Here is a 25,665-nt window from a genome sequence, read left to right as displayed (position 1 = left end):
GGCTTTAAAAAGCCCTTTCTGTGCATCCTCATTGTACTTACATTAATCCAAAGTTTGCAGAGACTTCACTGCTTGGAAGTACTATCTCTGTTCTGTCACCAGCCTTATCTGTTGAATCCCGATGAGTGTGAAAAACGAGAAAAATCTGGGTTTGCTTGGCTGTTTCAACAGTATGTTGAGAATGGGCAGATTGCTGCAGAAGAAGATTCTCTTGGAAACCTCAACAGCCCGGCCTCCTCATCTGTAGGCACATAGAGCTCATCTGAGTGTGTAAATAAAAATAAATAATGCAGTGAAAAAATATGCAGAGTATTTTGCTGAAGTGTTTCAATTTTGGATCTGCCATAACTAATTTAAATCTTCTGTTGGAATTTATGCAGGCAAGAGGTCAGGTTTAAGACATTCACAATTGAAAGCTTTCTTGCTACTACACCTTTCCTACTTTTATATGCTATCATGATACCTTTTTTTCCTGCAAAGAAAGTCTCTTTTGTTCCCTTTTCCGTTTCTTCTTTGAAGAGAACATTTGCTTCTCCATTTATCTGAGGTAATGGGACCAGAGTAGCTCTGGATTCTTTAAATCAGCCTAATTGGGCTACTTTTAGCATGTAGAATATGCTTTTTTTTTTTGCACAGGACTTTCATTGCTTTGTGCAGTCACTCCATCTCCAGCACTCAATATCTTCCATGCCTTTTAAAAATAAGGGGGGACTGTCATCCAAGCGACTGTTCTTTCTGTTCTCTGTTGCAGGCTGATTCACGGAGGGCAGCTGCTAAACGGTTTGGCAGGGCCCACTGTGATGAACGCGGCACCGTTTCTTTCCACCACGTGGTTTTCTCCCGACGAACGTGCCACGGCAACAGCCATTGCATCACTGCTCAACTACCTGGGCTCTGCCGGCGCCTTTCTGGTGGGACCTCTCGTGGTGCCGTCTCCTAACGGAACGTCTCACCCCTCGCTGGTGACGCAGAGCAACACGGAGCATATCAAGGACCGTATTGAGACTGTGCTCTATGCAGGTGTGCTTTCAAAATCTGTGTTGAAAAAACTTCAAGTCACTAAAAATTTGCATTCTTTCGAGTGTGTGTTTGGTACTTGTGAACCACTACCCTCTAGTGGCTGGTCTGCACGGGAAACATCACCTACTGGCTGATGGAAAATAATGAAGTGGTGAAATGTTGTGCCATCGGAAGGGTTAAATTTTTTGTCCCTTTTATTGTAGAAAATATTTAAAAATAGCCTTTTGTACAGACTGATTCCAGATGAGGTATTTCAATTGTTTGTTATTGGTTGACCTTAAGAGAAATACCTTCTAGGAGAGCTTATGCTTTCCCTGAGCTTCCAAACTGCTTTTTTTTTTTTTTAATTGCTTGAATTTTCATTAAGAAAACCTGTATATGACAGGCTGGGATTTTTTTCTTTTGTTTCTGTAAAGATGGAAATCCAGTAGTCTTCCAGCATTACATTCTTTCCTCCGTTAAATCAGCCTTAATTTATGACTCACATATGCCAGTCAAATGTGACTGGATTATTAGTATTTAAGAATCTAACATTGAAATTAAAACTCAATAGATTTTTTTTAGCTAAAACCACGTAATTCTTTGTGGTGAACAATTTCTATGAAGAGAAAAAAGCACTGATACAGAATTTGCCTGATATAATTTAGGTTTTGTGTCCTTGCTGTTTTTCATGCAATGGCTTCTCCATCTCTTTTGTGGCACTTACAAAAATTGACAGCAAGGAAAAAGAGTTGCTTAAGTGGCTTAAGAGTCTACCGTCCGATTCTTAGTGGGTATAAATTGTTATAACATTAAGAGCAGCAGAACTTTATTACCATGTCATGGCAGTTGCATATTTGGTTGAGTTTTTTTCCCCCCTTATAATTGCAGTCTCTGAAATTCAGCCAGCAGTTAGCCCTCTTTGTTACAGAAGTCTTAAAGTATATGTACTGTGTAGTTTATATGCAGGTTTATGGAATTGAGTTAGCAGTTTGTAATCATTCTTCCTGGATGTTACTCCTATGGAAGTTTTGTCACATTACTGCTCCCGTTGGGTGACAGCCACTGCACTTTCTTTTTAAAGAAAGTTTAGTAATAGTTGGATCACTGTTTGAGCAAGTATTTTTGGACAACCTACTTTTACTGGACTCAAAAGTGTTGGAACAACAAGGAAATTTGGGTTTGCTTAGGCCTTTTTTGGAGATAAATATGTTAGGCTATGAAAATCTGACAGATGAAAACAACCAGTGTGACAGAAGGAAAAATGAAGGCAAGTCAGCTTTTGTCCTGCAGGATAGGAGGAAACATCTAATGATTATAGAAATGCTTTAGCTCTCCCTCTATATTTTCCATGGAGAGAGAAGAATTCATCTACCTAAAGGAAGTACAGTTTTGTGCTTAAAACCACTGGTTTAAATCCGATAGCACTTGAAATGTTGCTTTCAGCAGCCCATTGGACTTGTTTTCTCATCTGGAAAGTTTTCTTAAACATTTTCTTCAGCAAGTGGGATGGATCTTGCTTGCTGCCGAGGTTCAGAGGTGTGTCTTGCCTACCCCATGTCTCAGCATGGCTTTTTCTGCCTTTCTGGGCTAACAAGGGTTGGGGAACACCCTCTAGATGTTTGGGATTGTTGGCTGATCCCACCATAAAATGATCCTGCAGCAGCTCTTCTGCTTCCTAGGAAATGTGCACTTGAAAGTGCTTTGAACAGAGGTGATTTGTTTGTGCAGCTGTGCTTGTGATTGTCATATGGGGTGTGTCTTCTCAGGACCTACAACCTCTTTAGCTGTTCAAGCAACAAAAAAGAGCTGGTTCATGAATGTCACTGGTCTGCAGTGAACCACAGGGATTCAAAATGTCCAACTGGTTTAAAATGGGTAGGAATTGTCAGAGAGGGGGTTGCTTTGAATCCCTCATGGGGTTTGTCCTGTGTCGCCTCAGCCCTGTTACGCTGAAGAAGCTGTCTGCCTCCCCTGCTTGGTTATGTCAGGTAGTCTCCAGAGGTAGAAAGAAGGCTGCCTCGTGGTGGGTGACTGCTTCCTGGTAGTTGTACTGTTCTGTTCACCTGCTGACCAAAAAATACTTGGTAGATGTGGTAGGCTTCTACTTAAGGTCTCCTTGATCAGGTGGGCAGAAAACAAAGCTCAAATTGGCTTCACATATTACTAATAAAGATCTTACAGAATGTAATAGAAGCAGGTGGACCCAAATGTCTCATTCCTTCAGCGAGTGTGTTCGGGCTTGGTATGACTTCTTTCAGGTACTATGGGAAAGCCAGTTTCACAAGATAAGCACACTGCATTCCTAATGGAGTTGTGTTTGTGATGGAACTTGGTTTTTTTTGTGTGTGAGGTGGTATTAGATAAGCAGCCTCCAAAAGGTAGGTGATGACTTTTAAAAGACGATAATGATGTGAATTGTTAACTTGGGATCAGTAGCATGCCAAGAGTGTGCTAATTTTCCAAGGACTTAACCTCAAACATGATTACGAAGCAATTGCTTATAAACCTATTCTGAAATTGCTCTGTTAACTCCAGTCTCTTCTGTGTTTTAATAAATTGCTGTTCCTTTATCTCAACTGAATTACCACTGCCTCTTTCTGTGTCATCTGTGCTGCGGCACATTCTGGTTCCCAGCTGAAATAGTATAAATGTAACAATTCAAGATTGAATTGTATTACCTGAATTGAGTAAGGCAGCTTGAATTATTCTGGACTGCAGCCAGAGCTTTGAGCCATGTGCTTTCCTCAATATCAGTGTAAAAGCGTTATTTGTTTAAAAAAAATGTCTGTGAGCATATAAAGTGCCCTCATTACCCCCTTATGTTTCAGGACAAGATGTGGAGGAGAGTTTCTGGGGTTCAGTAGGTTACTCGTAGCTCAAAAATCTATCTGAAGGAGAAAGAACTTTTATCAAGGAGGCTTGTGTCTCTCTAAACCTTTTTTTTGTTCTGATTGGGGCTTACACGGGCAGCAGGATACCTACTTCCTAGACTAAGATGTAGGCATCTTTCCACAGTCATAGGTCACTTATGTGGTACCCAGCTTTTGGAATACTTCAGCATTCCAGATCCACCCCTCAACAAGAGATACCTGTGTCTGTGTTTCTGCATGCTAATTTACACTGACTGGCACAGTCCTGCATGCTTTGCTGTGTCCATTGTGCTGCTGAGATACCAATAGCCTCTGTGGAAGACGTCCTTTTATGACTGCAGCTCCCTTGGTCTCAATGTTGATCTATTTATTACCTTTTGTTTTTTGCTTACTTTACTCCCTACTTACAGTATCAAGCTTGTCCAGGGAATGTATTCTTCTTTATCTAGTCTGATAGAGTAGATGATGGAGATAAAGATGAGGATTTCCTAACAAGGAAGGAATGTGATGTGTAAGAAATCATATATGCTTGGCAGTACCTGGGCTTCTGATAGAGATGCAAGTGTCATGCACAAAGCTAAGATGGCACTAAAGGCTTTTATTCTTCAATAGAGGGAGCTGCTTTAGTTTCCAAAGTACATTCTGCTCTTCTGTGTTTGAGGACAGTGCTTGTGAGGCAAATTTGTTAACTTAGAAAGTACAACACTGGGAAACATTAAAGAGTAGCAAGCAGGTGCTACAAGGACTGCATGTTGAATTTAATAATTAAAAAAAAAAAAGAAGAAATGTTACTGTATTAATCCTGCTGCAGCAATTTGACTGGCAGAAATCTTGAGGCAACCTGTAGAGGAGGCCCCAGATGGTCACCTGTTATAAAATTTTACTGTGACTTAAAAAAATTATCAACGTATTTTACATTCTTTAGAAAAAGACCCAGCCTTTCCCCTTGTGGCATTGCAGTACGCTCAAGTGAAATAATAAGCACCTTGGACAAAGCTTATGGCTTTCTGTGGTCACATTCTTGTTGGCTGTAATCTGCAACCATGTGATTAAAGTGTGAGCATGCATGTATGTATGAATGTATGCCTATAAACCTATGTGTAGAACTAGATGCACAAGAAAGGGGTAAACAGCTTTCAGCAAGCCTTCAGGTCAGCTTTCAGCAGGTCAAGGGAGGTTCTTCTCCCTCTCTACGCTGCCCTGCTGAGGCCTCATCTGGAGTCCTGTGTCCAGTTCTGGGCTCCTCAGCTCAAGAGGGACAGGGAAGTGCTGGAGAGAGTCCAGTGCAGGGCCACCAAGATGATCAGGGGACTGGAACATCTTCCTTATGAGGAAAGGTTTCGGGAACTGGGGCTGTTTAGTCTGGAGAAGAGGAGACTGAGGGGAGATCTTATTAACATTTACAAATATCTAAATGGTGGATGTCAGGAGGTTGGGACATCCCTTTTTTCTATAGTATCTAGCAACAGGACAAGGGGTAATGGGATGAAGCTGGAACACAAAAAGTTCCGCTTAAACATAAGAAAAAACTATTTCACAGTGAGGGTGAGGGAGCCCTGGCACAGGCTGCCCAGGGAGGGTGTGGAGGCTCCTTCCTTGGAGGTCTTCAAGACCCACCTGGACATGTTCCTATGTGACCTGATCTAGGTGACCCTGCTTCTGCAGGGGGATTGGACTAGATGATCTCTGGAGGTCCTCTCCAGCCCTACCATTGTATGATTCCTGCTTCCCTGTCTAGTACCATCCTGTAGTGACAAAGCATCTCATCTCTTTCATAAACCTGGGATGATCAGTTACATCTGGTTTGTTATTTACTGTTCATCATCTCAAAAACAATGTACACAAAGATAGAAACTAGTTTATTTTCTGGAGAACAGAGGAAGTGCACAGAGAAGGTCTACCTAAAGTGCTTTTGACCCTCAAAAGAGCAATTAGACCACAGCAAGAAAAGAGCCACCACATAGTTCAAAATGAATCCTTTAGTATTTGATCATGAAGAATGGCATTGTCACATCCCATTTTGAAGTTATGCCTTCAAAAGAAATATAGTGTAGACTTTTCTCCATGCACTGAAGAGAAACGTTCATTTCCCTTCTCTGTCGCCAGCTGATCCATTTAGACCGTGAGTGTTATTTACTTTTCAGTTTCCCGAACTTATTTTCTTCTGGTTTGGCAGAAGAGCTGGCAAAGTGCCACGTTCATATTGATTTATTAAAAAGAGAAGAAAAAAGAAACGCAATGCAATTGAGTATCATCTCTGCTGGAATTTATTTGTGCTGTCGATGAACACTTCTTTGTTATAAGATCACAGGTTCTTTTAAGATAATACACTTCAGCTATACGTTTTTTCTATCCAGCAGCAAAAGAAATCTTGTTTTCAAAGGGGCAGGAGAAGTATTGGAGTCGAGGACTGTGGAGAACATGACATACATTGTAAAAGGCCTGTAAAATAGATTAATTAGACTGGCAGTGGCTGGAGTTGTTTTTTCTCAGAATGTCTGATGGTGAGGCTTGCTGTGTATTTTCTGTGAAGTGCTTATGCAAGTTCAGGTCCAAATTTCTGTTGTGAAATTTTTCAGAGATCTGGGATAGCTGCTGCTGAACAAGAGAAGCATCTGCAAACAACTGTGTTCTTTCATTTTTCTCTCTATTACTTGTGCTCTTTCTATTCCTGAGCTGTGGCTGCTCCTACACTTTTCTCTTTATATTCTGTTGCCATGTAATGCTATTCGTGCCCGAGACACTGCCTCGCTTGACCTTTCCTTTGCCTTCATCATCTTCTGTGCCAATTTATTGTCATTCCATGTCCTGGGGCTTCCCTAGTCCCATCTGTCTAAAGTCTGTGGCAGGCTGTTACCTTCACCGCATTGCTTCCGTTGCAAGGAACCACGGCCAGAACTTCGTAATGCAGTTCCCTTCTAATGAGAAAAAGAAAAAGCTTTTACTTCATTCAGTTCCCCATGTGTGAGCCTGGTTTTCTTCAGCTCCTGCCACTGGAATGGACTGCTGATATTTCTCCATCTCAGTGGTTCTCCATCTCAATTTGAAATCTTGCTTAGGGAGGAAATAAGAAATTCTCCTTCAAGTTATAGAGTTCTGTTGTCAGGAGTAATAAAGCACTTGTGGTGGGATTTATGTATCAGAGGCTGACTTTAAGCTTTTCAATGCTAACATCTGTTCTTGGGTTTGTTTTTCTCTGCCCTCTTGTTTAGAATTTGGGATGGTTTCCCTGATATTCTCCGCAGCATTGGCCTACTTCCCCTCACGGCCCCCGTTCCCTCCCAGCGTGGCTGCGGCGAGTCAAAGGCTCAGCTACAGGAGAAGTTTCTGCAGACTCTTAAGGTAGGTCCTCATTGGGTTTCCACTTCAAAGCAGATCAGCACCTAAATAAATAAAAACAAGTGTGCTTTAATCTTCTCATTGAGCAAACAAGTTGTTTTGTAGTGCTTTTAAACAAAATAGAATTAAATATTAATGCTGAGACATGAAAGGATGCTAACTGCTAAAAAACAGACATTAAATTTTAAATCACTGCATGTATATCTCCAGCCTTCATATGAGAGTCTGTCAGCAGCAGCACTGCTTTAGTCATGCTGTTAGTGTAGCTTTTCTTAGGCAATGCTTCTGTTACATCAGGTTATACAAGATTGTTACAGTGTGCATACTGCTAAGCGTGAGGTAACAATTAACAACACTGGACCTGAATAATGAGCTGCTTTCTGCCATGCTTATTATATTGGAATGAATTTGCTTGTCATTCAAAGGAATATTCAGCTGCTTTCATTCAGCCATGGGAGCAATGAACGGATGATATGAAACCATTATATATGATCTATTAAATCTCATTACTTGTATGTTAAAATATGAAGTAGAAATGGTAGAAGGGTTTCCAGATGTGTTTCTGAACAGGTTCAAAGGTGAGTTAATTTGCTTTTAATTTTGGGGTTTTAAAAAAAGAAAGCTTAGAAAGAACATGACATCTCCAGCTTTGCAGCTTCTGCCACTTGGGCTCTTTTGGTAAGACACAGTCCCACCTCAGCCAGTGTTTGTACAGTGTCTTGTGTAATGGGAGTCTGATCTCAGTGGAACAGCTAAAGCAACTGTATAATGAATGCTGATTAAGTGTGGAGGCCTGTACCCTGTACATGATGCTGCACAGATGAACTTCAATGGGGGCCTTTGAATTGTTGCTCTAATTGCTGGGTGATGTAGTCATAGGAGCTGAATCTATATACCAAGGGGTGCTTGAAATTTGATAGTTGTGGAGCTTTAGGCATTTAGTTATTATGTGGGCTGTACTTTCTAAGTGTATTTCAAGCTAGCAAAACCAACTCATCCTTTGTTGTCATTGGGGGTTTTTTATTTTGTTTTTGGAAGCTTTTGTTTCAGTTTAGGAGAGTAAATAACTGACAAGATGCTTAATCCTGTATGTTTATCCTGGAGCAGACTGACAGTTGGGAGAAGGTGTGAGTACAGCTGTCTACTTAGTCTGCAAAGTGACCTACTCAGGATATTAAAAAATATCTATGTTCATAAGGACACTTAGCACACAGAAGAATGCTGTTATGCACCCAAGCTGGTGTATAGTGAGACCCTGCCTGAGGGCTGTGTTGTAAAAATGTTACTGTTGAACAGAAATCCAAACAGCAGCTGACTCTGCAGGTGAAATACAAAATTTCTGTTGACAGTACTCCATTTGGGAGCTTGATAACCATTAGATTCCTTGTTCAAAGTGTTGTAAACAGTGGACCTGTGATACTGGTGAGGTCAGGAGGTAAACAGCAAAGCTGGCTCACTATTCACAATCAATGAAACTTAAGAACAAACTATATGCTTAAGTAATGCAGACCTTCACTCTGGTCTTTATGCATTCTTCCATGCTACCCCTTATCAAAGGCACTTCTCCATTCCTCTGTATGTGGAACAATCAACAGTTCATCATTAAACACACTTACCTTGGGGAGCCTTTTAGGAACACTCCATCAATCAAGGGGGTATTACAAAAGAAAATGGTACTATGCTTCAAGAGAAATCCAGCATTTGGTTCATTAGGCTTCTTAGCTCTGTTGCCTGCCTAATCTAGACTTCATAATTTTTGACACAAAGAGGCTTTCTTTTAACTTAATGGTATAGACTGAAGGTAAATCATTTGATGAGTACCAGGAAATCATGATTTCACCTTATTGCAGACTTAGTCTCTGGTATAAGAACTCTGTGTAAGTCATTTAGGATAGGTGTGAGCTGTTCAATTGACCCAACTATGCGCCAGACAACACTCATGAGAATTGAGATGTTCATAATTTCCCTTTTTTCTCTCTCAGGCTGCAGTTTTATTAGTTCAAAATACATCTGTGTAACATAACTTTACCATTGAAGTCATTGACCTTTTTCCTTGGATGCCAAAAGGATCTATCACAACCTTGCAGCTCTCACACTCCCTCATGCCTTCAGGTTCTTGAGCAGTCTTCTTCTTGCAGAGCTGTATTTTACATAGCTTTTTAGGGTCAATCGTCCCTCGTAGGCTGTTTTTGGGGGACTTGCTTAGGACCTTGGTTCTTCCTTCTGCTTTGGAGGATACTTACTTCTGACAGATTATAATGATTAGCTGATCTCTGGTTATGTCCTGATACCAACTCTCTCAGCCTGCAGTGGGAGACGACAGATTAGTCATGGTTTGGGAGCTAAGCCTAAATCTTTTAACAGTCTATCACACACTCTGACAAGTGTAGCTGGAATTTCAATTAGAAAAAGTACAGTGCCCTTTCTCAGTTTCTTGAGTGAAGCAAATAGGACTTTTTTCTTTCCCTCCTCTCTTGAACATGTCACAAATTTCCATGGAAAAAATTCTAATGCAAGTAACTAGCTGATAAGTCTTTAAATCTGTATTAGGAAGACGTGTTGTGATGTTTGCTGTGAAGTAATTAGATGCTTTTATCTGGTTACGTGCCTTTTATGTTTTCAAGGGACTATATAAGCAATTTTGCAATTTCCTGACAGGGTTTTTGTACATCATTATTTCTTTAAGGAATCTTTCATATGACATCACCATCCAGTGGTGGAAGCTGCTCAGAGTGTGCCTGACATTAGCAGGTGCTGTCAAAGTTGTTCTGAAAACAGTGACTGACTTTGACTGGGCTCCCCTCTGAACCAGCCTGTTTTAGAGATTCTAGTGGTGTTAAGTAGGTTTCTGAAAAAAAAAAACCACAAACAACCCAAACCTCTGACAGAAGAAAAATCCAATTCATATTCCAGCAGAATGGTTTAACAGAGGCTAATGCTGATATCCTGTCATAAGGGCTGATATGATGGAAGACAGCGTGGATTCACCAACTGATGGTGTGACAGACAGCACATTTTTCCTGTTTTCAGTGGAGCAATTGCAAACTTGCAAAAACAAATACAAGTGACTGGAACCATGGAAAGCGTAGCTGCTATTTAAGATGTGTGTTTCAAATACCTTTAGCACTTAATGTAGCCAGCACTAGGTATTGCTAGGCAAGAGGACAGAATGACATCTGGTGATCAGTGCCATTTTGTCACTGACATGTCCCTGTTCTCTGGTCACCTTCCTTATTCCGGAGACTGGGCAGAGTGGCAGCTTCTGTCACTGGAGGATGTCATGATTCAGAGCTGATTCTTGGAGGGTAGGTGTTAGGAGTTGGATGTGGCACAGAGTAGCTATGTTACGTGCCAGTCTGTCTCATTGCTTGAGTTACAAAAGACAAATACACCGCAAGAGTTCTTGATCAATTAGGTTACAACGTACTGACACCCTCAGAAGTAGCTCTTTAATGAAGGTGACATTCAGATAGCTAAATATTTTGAATATTGAGAGAGTGCTATTTTGAAAGAGTGCATTCAGACTTATTCCTACTTTGCAATCTACAGCATTGCCATATAATCTCCATGCAAAATGGGCACTTTCCCTTTTATTTTACTCTACAGATGTTAAATTAGCTTTTACGTGGATAATATTAAATAGCATCAGAAAACCTGCCTTAAGAGATGCCAAGGTGATGCAAAATAAACTAGAACAAGAGTATAGCATTCTTGAGAAGGAAAAAGTTGTCAAGAAGATTGCAAATGCTTTAGTATTCAGAGAAATCTAAGCAATGTGTGGAAAAGCTGGGAGTTTGGGAGTTGTTTTTCTTTGCATTAAAAAATAAATCTGACATGAATGATATTGCAAGAGGAGGATATGTTCATGTGATAGAAATGTGTTAATCAAGAAGAGGATGTGTGAAAAAGAACAGTGCAAAAAAATGCTGGCTGGTGTGCTGTGCATGGATCGTCTAAGGGAGTAAAACAGTGTAAGCTGCAAACCTTTGAGTGTTTTGGACAGCATGTGAAGCTCTTTCTTTCCCTCTTGGCTTTCTTAACTGTGTGCTATCAAATTGTCCCTGCATGCCAAGGAACTGATACAGATCAGGATCAATTTTATATAAATTGCTTGGGAATGGGGGGAGCTACATGTTGTGGTTACATGGATATCCCATGGGATAGCCTTGGAATCACTGCAAATCTTTTCACTTTAAAATATCCCTGTTGCAGTGTCCAAAGTGTATTTTTCTGGTTTTGTTCCCAAACTGCAATATTTTTGAGGAAAATTTGGAGGTCTCTTAGCAAAGGCTTTGCATTTGCTTTTGGTTACAGTGGGTGGATGGGGGAAATTGGTGCTGGTATTTGTCTGCCAGCTCCTGTTTAGCTGTGTGTGGTGAAGATGATGACACAGCTTTGACTGCTTCATCTTCACTGCATACTAAAGGTTGAATCATTTTAATTGGGAGGAGAAAGCAAACACATTGACTGTTTAGAGCAGAATATTATACTTGTCTCTGGTTTTTGACAGTTCAAACTGTCAAAATTTTTTACTCTTGCAACTGTACTCATCTCATTTCCAGAGCTTTCCCTGCCATTCACCAAAATAAAGAGGAGTGAAATAGTTTAAAATTAAGTACAGTTAAAAACCCCCCATCAATCTTAGATTTTATTCTTGAAATATGTGTTCTGTCATTCAAATTAGTGCTTATTGTTCTTAACATACACTTAGGTGAACTAGATTGCCCATGTAAATGCGTGGAGGAATTGCTTCCAGAAAAGAGAAACATATGAGCTCAGAACTATGTGGGGAGACTGACTTTTTCTTATCACAATGTTGTTTTCCCTGGCTTATTCCTCCTTGAGACCTCCGCTATTTTTCTTGATGGGCAAATGTAGATTCCAGGGTGTTTATAGCAGCTAATCTTGGTGCAATTTCTAACATAAACTTCAGTTAATTGCATATGTTTTGTCCTCACAGCAATTTCCGATTCCTGATGATTGCTTTAGCCTATGCTATACCACTGGGTGTTTTCTCTGGCTGGTCTGGTGTTCTCGATTTGATATTAACGCCCGTTCACGTAAGCCAAGTAAGTATCTCCTGACTGATGATCAGCAGCTGTTTTTGTAAGTGGCATGCTTTTGTTTTGCACTAGCATACAGTTTTGTCAGGTTTTTGTGTTTAAGCTGCTATTAATATGTATGGACCACTTTTTCCTCCTGAAATTTTAAACTGTAGCTTTGGCATCCCAAATGGTCACGATTGTCCCTGCTGACTCGCTGCCAGCTCTGGGTATTTTCAGAACCATGTGCACCTTTTGACAAGTCAGATAAACAGGAGCATTGTTGTCTGCTGTCCCTTTAGTAAAAGGAAATAATATTTACCAGGTGGAAAAGATAAAGTAGGGAGAAGATTTCTAAGCTTCTGATAGAGTGTTATGAAAATCAAGAGAATGTTACTCAGATTCTATACAGAAGGGGGTTACATTTAGACCCATAGGCCACTTGGTCATTCTTTTACTGAATTTATCTCCTTTATAAGATCCTAGAAAAAGTCTTGCACTTCAGATTGTTGTTGAGGGCTGTTGGTAGCAGTTTGCAGCTCCTGCCCATCATTTGTTTTGGAAGTAGCATCTTATTTTCTCAGCTTTGACACCTTTCTCTGTTTTGTTTTGATTTTTCGTCCTGTCAGGTAGATGCAGGCTGGATTGGATTTTGGTCCATAGTTGGAGGTTGTGTTGTTGGCATAGCAATGGCAAGGTAGGAATAATTACATTCTCCATTTCTTCAATTGTGATTGTCATTTATCTTATCCTCATAATAACTTTACTTGTTTTCTCTCATCTTCTATAAATTTGAAATAGAAAATGCATTCTGGGGTTGTGATGTGTTTCTTGTAGGGCAATAATTTGTGTATTTGCTGGGGGTTGAGAACTCCCATATGTGTATACCTCAATTTGGCAGAGTCATGCTGTTACTCCTGACAAGTGCTTCCTGTATGCTCCTTTTAAATACAGTTCTTGTGAATTCAGCTTACTGTTATGAAGGAGAACCTGTTGTAGCACGTTTGGAAAGCATTGAAGAAATTAGTGTTTGTCTCCTTCCATCTCTCTTTTGGGCATATCAGTTCCCACAGGGATATTGGAAATGTAGCACAGGCAACCTACTCACAATCCTGTTACATTTCTCTACAGAGAAATTAGTCTGGGCCCATTTTGGCCATCTTGCTAGCTTCCTCTGTGGCCTAGCTATTTTTTGCTGTACTATTATGGACTATAGTAGGTGTATACCTAGTCTTTATTTTATATTTTTTATATATATATGTATAAATATATATATCTACAGTGGAGTTTGTCAGGGATCGGTTCTGGGGCCAGCTTGAGAGTTGGGCAGAAAGGAACCTCATGAGGTTCAACAAGGACAAGTGCAGAGTCCTGCATCTGGGAAGGAACAACCCCCTGCACCAGTACAGGCTGGGGGTTGACCAGATGCTGGAGAGCAGCTCTGCAGAGAGAGACTTGGGAGTGCTGGTTGATAATAAACTAACCATGAGCCAGCAATGTGCCCTCGTGGCCAAGAAGGCCAATGGCATCCTGGGATGCATCAAGAAGACTGTGACCAGCAGATCAAAGGAGGTTCTCCTCCCCCTCTACTCTGCCCTGGTGAGGCCTCATCTGGAGTCCTGTGTCCAGTTTTGGGCTCCTCAGCTCAAAGGGACAGAAGACTTCTGGAGAGAGTCCAGGACAGGGCCACCAAGATGATCAGGGGACTGGAACATCTTCCTTATGAGGAAAGGCTGCAGGAACTGGGGCTGTTTAGTCTGGAGGAGACTGAGGGGGGACCTCATGAACGTTTATGAATAACTAAATGGTGGATGTCAGGAGGTTGAGGCAGCACTTTTTTATGTTGTGTCTGGTGACAGGAAAAAGGATAATGGAAAGAAGTTGGAACACAAGAAGTTGCATTTAAACATAAGAAAAAACTCTTTCACTGTTGAGGTGAGGGAGCCCTGGCACAGGCTGCCCAAGGAGGGTGTGGAGGCTCCTTCTCTGGAGGTCTTCAAAACCTGCCTGGACACATTCCTGTGTGACCTGATCTAGGTGGACCTGCTTTGACAGGGGGATTGGAGTAGAGGATCTCTATAGGTTCCTTCCAGCCCCTACCATTCTGTGATATGTATACAAAAAAGGGAGAGGAGGAAGAAGAAAAAGTCTTTCAGGAGGTACTTGAACAATGGGTTTATAAAACTTATTAAAACCAATCTCATGTTCCTCTTCCAGTGAGATATCTGAGCATTGTCCTGACTTCTGTATGTCCACTCCAGACTCCAGTTCTGGAATGGGTTTAGCACAAGAGGATGGGTCTGTCCTTATTGCAGTCATTGTGGGATCGTGGGACTCAGAGAAGACATCCTTTTAGGATGGAAATTGAAACTCTTTTTTCACTTACTGTGCATCATCTGAGTACACAATGCATAAAAAACCGTGAGATTTGCCATCCTGACATTTCACAGGCTGCCTAGCAACTGCAGCAGAGGGGGAGGAAAAAACTCCTGACCTAGGGAAGAGAGACAAGCGCTTTCCTTCCCTCCACTCCAGATGCAGGCCAAAGGACTTCATGTATTGAAGCAAGGTTCACGCCCTGATTTCCTCTAAGAAGAATTTCTTTTGATTAGCTAAGCTCAGGTATGAGGTTTTCTCTCCAAGAGAAGTATATGTTTAAAACCAGCTGCTGTAAATGGTACAGATGCTGAAGCAGGTAGTGTGCCAGCTTAATCTTTTCCATTGTGAGTTAATCTCTGGTATAGTTGTAACATTTCAATAGTAGAGGGGCACCCTTAGCAGCTCACTTAACTTTGTTAGGAGAGAATCTGCTGACTCAATTCCAACATGCAAATCTCTATCTTTATGGTAGATTAATTTATTTAATATATTGCCTGGGTAAACTTTCAGGAAATGCTGACAGTGTCTTTAACTGCTTCAAAATGGATGTCAAACCTTGTTGAATGCCAGTGTTTTGTTGCATTCAGAGCTTTGCTTATGAGTAAATTAAAAATACCAACAGTCTGTCTCCAAATATGTCTTTCTAACTTGGGCAATACACAGTTCAAATGGGAGGATTTGTGTACAGAAAGGGAAGGAGGAGGTGATCTGTCAGACCTGATGGATGACTCTTCCTCCTAGGCCTATTCAGCATTTATCTGTGCAGGGCTGAATCAATGACGAGTCTGACTGTAATCTGCTGAAAGTTGTAATTAGGAAAATTAAGTAATGATTCTTGTCAAGGCTGACAAGTTGATGTATTTCAGTGTCAGAATTGTGACTTGCCAAGCAAGCAGCTCTCTCCCTTAACCACCTCTCAAGAAGCTGTTGGTTGAGGGGTGGCAGGAGTCCTAATTTCGGGGGGATTTTTTGCTAATTTATCAAAGCAAAATTGGTGCAGTTTAGGAATTTACTCCATCCATTTGTGTTAATGCAGTTTCTACTATTTAGAACTGTAACAACCTGAGCCTTGCCCTGGAGCATTTGATTAATAGAATCATAGAATCATAGAATGGTAGGAGTTGGAAGGGACCTTTAGAGATCATCTAGTCCAAACGCCCTGCAGAAGCAGGGTCACCTAGATCAGGTCGCATAGGAACATGTCCAGGTGGGTCTTGAAGACCTCCAAGGAAGGAGACTCCACAAGCCTCCCTGGGCAGCCTGTGCCAGGGCTACTTCACCCTCACAGTGAAATAGTTTTTTCTTGCATTTAAATGGAACTTTTTGTGTTCCAGCTTCATCCCATTACCCCTTGTCCTGTTGCTAGCTAGTACAGAAAAAAGGGATGTCCCAACCTCCTGACACCCACCCTTTAGATACTTATAAATGTTAATAAGATCACCCCTCAGTCTCCTCTTCTCCAGACTAAACAGCCCCAGTTCCTGCAGCCTTTCCTCATAAGGAGATGTTCCAGTCCCCTGATCATCTTGATGGTCCTGCGCTGGACTCTCTCCAGAAGTTCTCTGTCCCTCTTGAACTTGGGAGCCCAGAACTGGACACAGGACTCCAGATGAGGCCTCAGCAGGGCAGAGTAGAGGGGGAACAGAACCTCCCTTGATCTGCTGGCCACACTCTTCTTGATGCATCCCAGGATGCGTTTGGCCTTCTTGGCCACGAGGGCACATTGCTGGCTCATGTTTAGCTTATTATCAACCAGGACTCCCAGGTCTCTCTCTGCAGAGCTGCTCTCCAGCAGTTTGACCCCCAGCCTGTACTGGTGCATGATGTTGTTCCTTCCCAGATGCAGGACTCTGCACTTGTCCTTGTTGAACCTCATGAGGTTCCTCTCTGCTCAACTCTCAAGCTGGTTGAGATCCCTCTGAATGGCAGCACAGCCTGCACATCACAGTAGGTGTTAAGTCATCTATGTTAAAAGTAATGCCTAGTTTTGAAATTTGTTTACCTGTCTCATTTTCAAAATGGTGCAAGTTTTCTTCAGCCCGATACATAAATCTTCCTGCTCTCCACCCACTGCTGTCCCAGTAGCTGTGAACTTAGATATGTGTAGCTAATTTGTGTGATGCATTTTTATAATTGAAAAGCCTGGGCTATTTTGGGCAGCTGGCAGGTGCTGTACCCTTTTCTGGCAGCTTTCAAATGAGACTGGTTTGAAGAAAAGCAGTGTCAAAGAGACATTCATATCATTGCATGGAAACATAAATCTATTTCCTTTTCTCAGATTTTTAATTTCCTTTTTCCACATTTGCTAATCATCATAGATATTTGTGAGGCTCAGTTTGTCTCTCTGCTTTTAACCTGCAGTGTAGTCAAAATGCTGAAACTTTGTCTGTTGCTAAGGAAATTATCAACATGTCATAGTGTTGTCAGCAATGCAGGTTTGTGATGTGTTTTTTTTTTAACTGTGGATCCAGCACAGTGCTGGATTTGCTGGATTGTAAGAGACTTACCAGCAGTAGGCTGAGAGGTCTGTCTCTGGGTAAGTATCCACCTTCTGTCCTGGTGTGCCTACTTTTTTAGCAGCTGCACACATCCCTGTACATACTAGGTGATGGAGAAGGAGCAGAATAGAAGGTTTCAAAAGGAAATAGTGAGGTCATAGGATAAAAATAATTTCTCTGATTTTTTTGATTGAAATAAGTATTCTGAAGAGCTGACTGGATTTACAGTCTTCTTAATTCTCCTGTAAACAGACAAGAAACAGAAGACCCTCAATTACCAAGTTCAGGCTAGTTTGCTTTGTCATTTTTTTCCCTTTTTATTTCTATTGCTGGCTGAATTCAGTACCTGTGAAAACCTTTAAATTTTTATTTAACCATTCTGTAGTCTTGTGATATTTGAGAACTCCTTTTTGTACACAGCTACTACTGATACCCATACCAGGATCTTTGTGTCAAAAAGAGTTGCACCTGCTCAGTAAAGGTTGATATATAATTTAGCTCACTTAACTACCTTGAATGGTTTAGTTGTGTATAATCCTCTCATCACCACATATCCTTGGTGGTAGGACAGAGATAGAGGGCCCTATACAGATCCCTTCCAGATCTGTTGTCTGTGAATGTCCCTCCCTGAAGGGAGTGTTTCTCACACTGTCTTTCATTACACAGGATATATGTAACTGCTCTTCCCTGTAAAAGAGAGGGAATAGTGATGTTATCTGTTGGCAGGCAAAGCAGGGAGTCTCTGTGGAAGAAGCTGAAAGTTTGTACTTTGAGATGCTTCTGAAAAGCTTTTAAAACTGTTGATTTTGACCCCGGTGATTCCAAACAATAATTAAAGAAACTGGCAAACCACTGAGAAGAAGTGATCCCAATTGCTGGATTTGGATTGTCAGAAAAGAACAACAGTAGCAGCTAACCTCTGACTATTAGAGATTAATGCATAAGCCACTTCCACTCTGCAGTCATAAACTTTTAAGATTATATGCAGCATTGATCTTCCACTGCTGCTTATTGAATTACGCCCTGTTAAATTTGATGTGGAATTAAAGCCCAGGGAGAATCAAAATAAGAGGAAAGAACTAGGGTTTTTTGGTAGGTTTATTTTTGGTTTTTTGATTGCATTGCTCATATGTCTTTTATGGTATATGTGGAGCTGAGGTTCCTAGGTCTCAAAATATTGGTAGCATTATCTGTTTTATCAAGTAAGCTGTTATCTGCCTGTAAAATGATCTTTGTCAGAAGAACTGCAGAGAAAGCAGTTAGCTGATAGATGGACAGATCCCATCATGGACCAGCCTAGGTGGATTGTGCTGCTGGTAGCCTAATTAAGGTAGGAGGCTATGAGGAGAGAAGACATTTTTTAGACGTACGTACCTAACCTGTCCGGCCCCAAATCCCATTGCCTAAACAGGAGATTATAGAAAATTATCAGTGGATAACTGACATTGCCTTTTCTAATATATCTTTTTTAGTAGCTGTGCTGAAACACCTTTTGAAAAGAGCAGTTGCAGTGATAGTTATGTCACGTGAGCACTGCTGAAAAAAGGAAAAGGGGGGAAAAGATGAAAAAAAAAGTTGTACCATCAGGTAACACAACGATCGTATTTCTCTCTGTGTAACGGTCAGACTGCCCAAGGACTTGTGGAACTGTCCTCCTTCAGACTGTCAGTGGGACATGTGTAGGAGAGGAGTGGCACCAGGTTCTTGGTTTCTGGAGCATTGCAACCTGAAACAGCCAGTGGCAGAGTGTCTGCCTGTGTAAAGAGTTCCTGCTTTGCCTGAGCCACCAAGAGCTTTGTTGCCAATGCATCTGAGGGTTCAGAAGCTGTTCCTTGTCATCTTCGATCTGGGGATTCTGGTATTTAGAGTTTTGTCATTTCTCACAGGAATGAATCTTGACACTTAACTATGTCTTGAATGAAATGCAGCAGCCTCCTCATATGCTAATTGAGCAATGTGTTTGCCAAGGGGGACTGGAAACGCTGACAAAACAGCGATGTAAGTAGTAGTGTGATGTGGTGTCCAACAAATGTAGAAGAAAAAAGAAACCTTTCCTGTATACCAAGTGTTCTCAGTTGATGCCCTGAGAATTGTGCTGGTTTGGTTGTTACTTTGTAACAGCTAAAAAAATCAATCGCTCTTCATCTTGACAGCTAGAAATATCACCCTTCTATAAAAATGTCTTCTTTTTCTGTTTCTGGAAATGACAAATGGTTTTTAAATGGTTTTTATAGCCTCCAAAACGTTTATTGAGAATATACTGAATTAATTGTCAAACATCACACTTAAATAATATGAAAATCAGCATTTGTACTGCTCTGATTTGTGCTTTTATTTTAGATTTGCAGATTTTATCAGGGGCATGCTGAAGTTGATACTGCTGCTGCTTTTATCTGGAGCAACATTAGCATCAACCTGGTTCACTCTCACCTGTCTAACTAGTGTCACTCATCTGCCTTTAACCACAGGTATCAACAATGATTTCAATTTCTTATATCTAATAGGTATTTCAGGCAAATATTTGCAGTCTTAACTATATTGTGACCTGGTTTGGTGTCTTTAATAATACTGTAGTTTTACCATGACAAAAAAAGGTTTAGAAAACCTATTGTATCTGAAATATCTTTACCAGCTTTGAATAACTTAGATTAACAACTACCAAAGCACAACAATAAGAACCCAGAATATACATTTTAAATTGATTTGGGGACTCAGTGTTTTTCTGTTTTGAGTGTTTTGGAATAACAGGTGATAAATAAACCAAGAGAAAACGGATGAATGGGAGTAGCGTTGTATATACACTTACGCTAATTGTTGGGAACATGTAGTGCAGTTCAAACCAAGGTGACCCATAGTGTTTTCATCCCTCTAAATATATCCCTGCACTGTGCTGTCCTCTTTTCTGCACCTGCATGCAGGTTCAGGGAACTCTTCCAGCCCAGAATTAACTCAGCCAGCACCACAAAAAGACGAGAAGAAAAGCTTTTGGCAGGAGTGGGGGAAAAGCTCAGAGGTCTCATCAAGCTGCCAGTGAGCTGTTCCCTTAGTTGAAAATTACCACTGCTTAAGTTCTTAAAAACGTGTCTTTCACCTTACTGTCAGCACCGAAGGACAAGTCCCACCTGTGATTCCAAGACATTCAACACAGTAATGAGTTACAGTGAAACTAAGCCATCAAGATTGAAAGGAATGTTTATTAATGAAATCCATTTTAAATAAAGCACCATCTTTGTCAAAGGCAAGTCTGTGTATTATAGGAGAAACAAAGATTGGGTTTTTTTCCCATTTTTAATAAAAAGAGTTTGGTGTGGAGAGTAGTGTATAAAATACCAGTTTACTCAAATTAACTTTGAGTTTCAGTAAGTGTCCTTGGTGCATTGCTTATGTCACAGCTATAAACTAAAGTGGGTACAGCAAATTGAAATACATGATCAATTCAGGAGAAACACCATCTGGATGGATAGGTCAAATTTGTGATTTATCTCGAAAATCCAACTTTTTTAAAAACAGTTCTGCTTAAATAAAATGTAATTTAATCGATAAACAAAATCACATTTCATGGTGGCTGTTGTCATACCAAATGACTACATTTTTCTCTTCTATGAAAACCAAAATGAATGCAATAAAAGCTTCTTTCTTGTTCTTGCCTGCCTCATCACTACAAGCCTGCAGTAATGTAAATCTTTACAGTTACTCTATCCACTGAATTGATGCAACAAGCCAAACACATAAATGTCCCTTCAGGTCTATGCATAAGAATGAAGCAGAGAGGTTTCAAGAGGTGAAAGTGATTAACATATGTCCTCACCAATGATTCAAAACAAAACTGATGGTCCTCTGTCTTTGATTTTGGTTTTTTTTTTTTAAGAACTCAGCACACAGCATAGGTTCTGGATGAATTCATGCATGTAGGTGCATCATGGTGGTGGGTTTTTTTTGTAGTGGCAATCCACTATCAGGACAAAAGTGTGTAAGATGTTTGGGGTTTAATTTGAGGTATCCTAAACTAGCATCCCTTGATGAAAATGCAGAGATTGGATTGTTCTTTTCACGCAGTTACCATTTCTTTTACAATGTGTGATTCCTCTGATTGAGTTGTAAATTAAAGTTTTCTGTCTGTACTGTTTTTATATATGTCATTGTAAATGTGGAACCCTTTTCTATAAAACACAAGCTTGTTTTGAATAGAAATACCAGCAATATGGTGCATTCCACAAAAGAGGCAATTGCTAAAGCGTCAGGGCCTGATGTGAAGCTATCAGATAAGATCTCTTTTTTCTTCTGTGGCATAATGTTTAAACTTCATAGATAGGCGGAGGGGGGTTCATATCAGCCTTTTCTCATTAAAGTTCATACAAAATAGATGTAATGCACCCATTCAATTTAGATCCTTGTACACAGAAAAGCAGTGGTATATCTTTATGAAATATGCAGTTATGGATGAAAACACACAAGCTATTTGAGCAAATTTATTGGACTTCATGCTAGATTATTCCTCAATGTAATGATGCAATATGATGATGACCTCTGCATTCCACAGTAATTGGGAGAAACGGTACATTTGAATTGATTTGGATGAGCTTCTCTTTTTTTTTTTTCATCTTTTAATTAAAAATTTGAGATACAGATTATATCAGAGTATAAATGTAGGAGGTCAAATGCAGGCCTTTGGCTAACAGCTTTGGGAAGTGAATTGAGGTAGCTGGTTAAAGGTGGAAGTCACTCTGCATACTCAGTGACCCAGGGTTGACAGTGGACTTCCAAGTAGTTCTCCTCTTTTGTGTTTTTTATAGAGCTAGAAGATTTTTCAGGACAAAGACAGCCATAATTGTACATTATTTTCTTCTCTTTTTTTCCTCTTTTTGGATTGTTGTGGGGTTTTTTGGGTGGTTTTTGTTTGTTTGTTGGTTTGTTTTTACAAGTCCATGTAATGCTTTGAATATCAGAGATACTTTGCAGGCATCACTGAGGACCTGTGGCAAAGCAGGGATTTTTGAGTTATTGAGGGCAACAGAATTTGATGTTGACAAGTTAACGGGTTCATCAACTTCTTCCTGTCTGGGGGCAAAGAGCACAAGTGTTGGGCTTTGTGGTTCTACAGAGCCAGTTATGGATCTTGGTCCACACTTTGACACTTGAAGTGCTGAGGCAGGGCAAGCAGGGTTCAGAACTGACTTTAATGGAGACTTGTTGGGGTGCACATTTGTTCTTGTAAGGAGGTTTTCTCTTCCAACCTACTAGTTCCGATTTCGTGAAGGGCTTCCCCCTCCTTTCTTGCCCTGACTCTGATGTGATTCTTTTGAGCAAGTCAGACGTTGCTCTACAAAACTACCATCCTCAGCAATACCTGGAAACTCCTCGAGTATCCACGTGGCATGATAGAACTGCTGGTACAGTTAAACACTCCTCTGTTGTGGTTTAAGCCCAGCGGGAGCCAAGGACCATCATAAGCCTAAGTACCAAAGGCGTTTGGAACTCCCTCAGTACAGAGAGGGCTCAGTTGCCACTTATGGTCCCAGGCAAAACAGACATGACTTCTTGACTTGTTGAAGAAAACAGAAAAATAATTTAAGCCCCCACCAACCAAAACCACAAACCCCAAAAACATAGCAAATGGAAAACAACACAGGGTGGTACAATGATGGAGAGCACAACCAGCCCTTTAAGACCACCTTCCCCCCACCTCTCCCCACTTCCTGGGCTCAGAACCCTGATCCCAATGTCTTTACCTCCTCCTCCCTGAATGGCTGAGGAATGGGGGTTTCAGGCAGTCTTTTCCTGATGGCTCCTGCCTCTTGTTTCTCCCTGGGAAGCCCTGCACAGGCTGTGCTGATGTGCATTCATCCCCAAGGCTGCAGCTCCTCTCTGCCTCCTGTGTGAGTCTCTGGGGCCCGCAGGCTCTCCAGCATGGCCTGTGTCATGATTGCCTCCTCACACAGTCTCGTGCCTGTCTGGGTGCACTTACCCAGAGCTGCTGGTGGCTCTCAGTCCTACCATGGCCCTCCATGGGTTGCAGGGGCACAGACGTTCTCACTGTGGGTTGCAGAGGGGTCTCCAGTCCTTCCTTCCTCCTTCTCCGACTGCAGGGTCCGCATGGTCGTCTCCATCTTGTACCACTCCTACACCTCCTCTTCCAGCTGAGGTTTCCCTTCTCAGATAAGGATGGCAGAGGCACCAGAGTGGCCTGGCCAGGCTGGAGGTGAGTTCAGCTCAGAGCTGGGGGATGTTTGAGAACGGCTTACCGGGACCAGCACTGCAGCTCTCTCTCCCTATTACCAAGCAAAAAGCAACTCCACACAAACTCATGATGTCCTTGATGGCACAGGACAGATATTTTAATGAGGAAGCAAGGCAACTCTGGAGTCTTTGTATCTGTAGGTAGACTTTACCAGTGGTTTCCTCTGGTTTAAAAATAGCCTGTTTCTTTTGCACATGGATACTGCGTGGCATAAATGCTAGTTCCCCTCTTGTGAAAACCCTCTGCCTCTCCTTCACCTGGTCTCAGTGTAAGCACTCAGGTGAGAATGTTTGCATGCAAGCAGGCTTTTAAAATACTAAAAATTTGGCCAGTAATTCACCCTAAAGGAAAGGGAAGAAAAATCTCTAGACTTGTCTTTAAACAAACAACCTCTCTCTTTTCATCAGTATTCTTTGTAGCAGTTGCAGTAATGTCTGGTTTAAATATTGGGGGAGGAATTACATTTGAAAAAATGGTCACGGCAAAATGTTTTTTCCTGCACTTGTTTGTGTAATACTCTCCTAACTCCTTGTAAATAGGCACGACATCATCTAAAGATATTTCCTACAAAATGTAATTACTTAGACTGGGGATCTTTAATGCAGATATTAAAAATCAATGACTGCTTTGTGTTTTCTTTAAATGATGCTGTTTAGCATTGTTTGTATTGTGTAATGTCTGCATTGCTCTGTGTTATCATAATGCGCTCCTGTTTTTCCTCCTGCCACAGAGCAAGACAAGTTTTTTGTCTCTTGCTGAGTTCTTGATACATCTTCGAAAGGTTGTATGGAAAATATATTTGAAGTCATGTATGAACTACAACTGCTAATGTGGAAAAGAGGAAAACAAGACAATAATGATCTAGTGCCATCATAGCTCCTATGTCACCTGTCTAAAACACCTTTCATCAACTAATCACAGCTCTTAAAAACCCTTGATTCTGGAACTAATTTACATTTTAAGCAAGCTTTGAATTTTCTTTCAAGGATTTTTAATTTTAACATATATTATTTGCATTTTTCAGCAAGTTTCAAAGACCATTTTGTGTACACATTGAGCATTAAAATAGTTTCCTCCATTGAATTCCCAGTGCAGCTGCTGGTCTGTTTCTCTGTGCCAAGTTCATTGTTAGTTTGCTTTGTACTGAACTTCATTATGTGAATTTATGTACAATGGGATACTTTGACCCAAAATAATTGTATAAGGCATTGTAATGCCAGTTTCAGTATCTTGCCACTTTGTATTGCTGCTAGTATCTCTAGATACAAATAGTAGCGTTTTCCAAAGATTGATATGCAGCACTAGCTGCTCGCAGCTCAGATGGAATGTTTTCAGCACAGCGTATTCTAATGTTTCTGAGCACATTCAGCAGAATTTTGCTTTACAATATCTTTTCTAGTGCTGCATGGCAGATACTCTGAATACAGTGGCAACTCCTTGAGTTGATGACTATAGTTAGGTTAAGCAGCATACACTTTACTTTCAGGTTCAACACAGTGAATGTTATAAACACAATTATCGCTCTGTCCTCATCTCTAAAGCACAGTATTGAAAAAGAGATATGTTAATTATTTAATACTGACTGTTTTAGGTTTTAACTTCTTTACTGTAAACAGGATGTGCTTTAGAAGTGTAAGGCAGGAGAACTTGGAGGGTAAAAAAGTGGCCTGAAAACATTTATTTTTCTAGCTGAATTCAGCATTAACCTGCTTATGGCTGTGGGCAGATCATTACCCCCACTCCCTCTGTGCTTTTCCCACTCATGAGAATAATGATCTTTGTTTTCCTGAAAGCTTCTGTAAGTCCACAGGTAGAAGAATGCTTAAAAGAGAAATAATTAAAGGCATTTATTTAAAAACATTTTTAAAACCCAGTGTTAAATAGTATACAGTGCCTGAAATTTGGGAAGAGCATTTCAGGGATGAATATCTATGAAAACTGTCCACTTTAAACACTCATCAGTAGCTGGTTTATAGCACCACCACCCACCACTGAGGCTTACTCAGTAATTTCTTCACTTTCTAGTTCTCTAAGGTGAATGCTCTGCTTTCAAAATGAGTTCCACTTGCTTTTGTCTTGGGAAGTATGTAGACCAAATCAAATGTGATCAGATTTTTGATTACTTTCATAACTACATCACAAGAATTTGATCAGTGTGTGCTGAAATGGAAATCCAGGCAATGAAACATACTGATGTTATAAGTGTGCACTACAGGGACAGCCGCCTTCTATTGTGTTTTTGTTCCTATAAATGAATTACAGTAAAAATTACTGTCTTACCTTGAGGAAGTCACGTT

At 40.8% G+C, this 25,665-nt stretch overlaps 1 protein-coding gene across 2 annotated transcripts in view; it reads left to right on the top strand.

The window, feature by feature from the left end:
• Positions 1–25,665, top strand: part of SLC49A4 (solute carrier family 49 member 4) — a 74,167-nt gene that overhangs the window by 34,816 nt on the left and 13,686 nt on the right. The window contains exons 3-8 of one of the 2 annotated variants that reach the window (XM_062005045.1): positions 752–1,020; positions 7,085–7,214; positions 12,172–12,280; positions 12,883–12,950; positions 19,471–19,598; positions 20,049–20,443. In XM_062005045.1, the coding sequence (XP_061861029.1) occupies positions 752–1,020; positions 7,085–7,214; positions 12,172–12,280; positions 12,883–12,950; positions 19,471–19,598; positions 20,049–20,164 (820 nt within the window). In that variant the 3' untranslated portion in view covers positions 20,165–20,443. Of the gene's footprint in view, positions 1–751; positions 1,021–7,084; positions 7,215–12,171; positions 12,281–12,882; positions 12,951–19,470; positions 19,599–20,048; positions 20,444–25,665 lie in introns of those variants that run through there. The other variant, XM_062005044.1, reaches the window with a different exon arrangement.

The sequence above is a fragment of the Colius striatus genome, chromosome 11 (genome assembly GCF_028858725.1).
Source record: "Colius striatus isolate bColStr4 chromosome 11, bColStr4.1.hap1, whole genome shotgun sequence".
Taxonomy (NCBI): Eukaryota; Metazoa; Chordata; class Aves; order Coliiformes; family Coliidae; genus Colius; species Colius striatus.
Note: the sequence above shows the minus strand (reverse complement) of the source record. Positions and strands in the feature narration are given on the sequence as shown.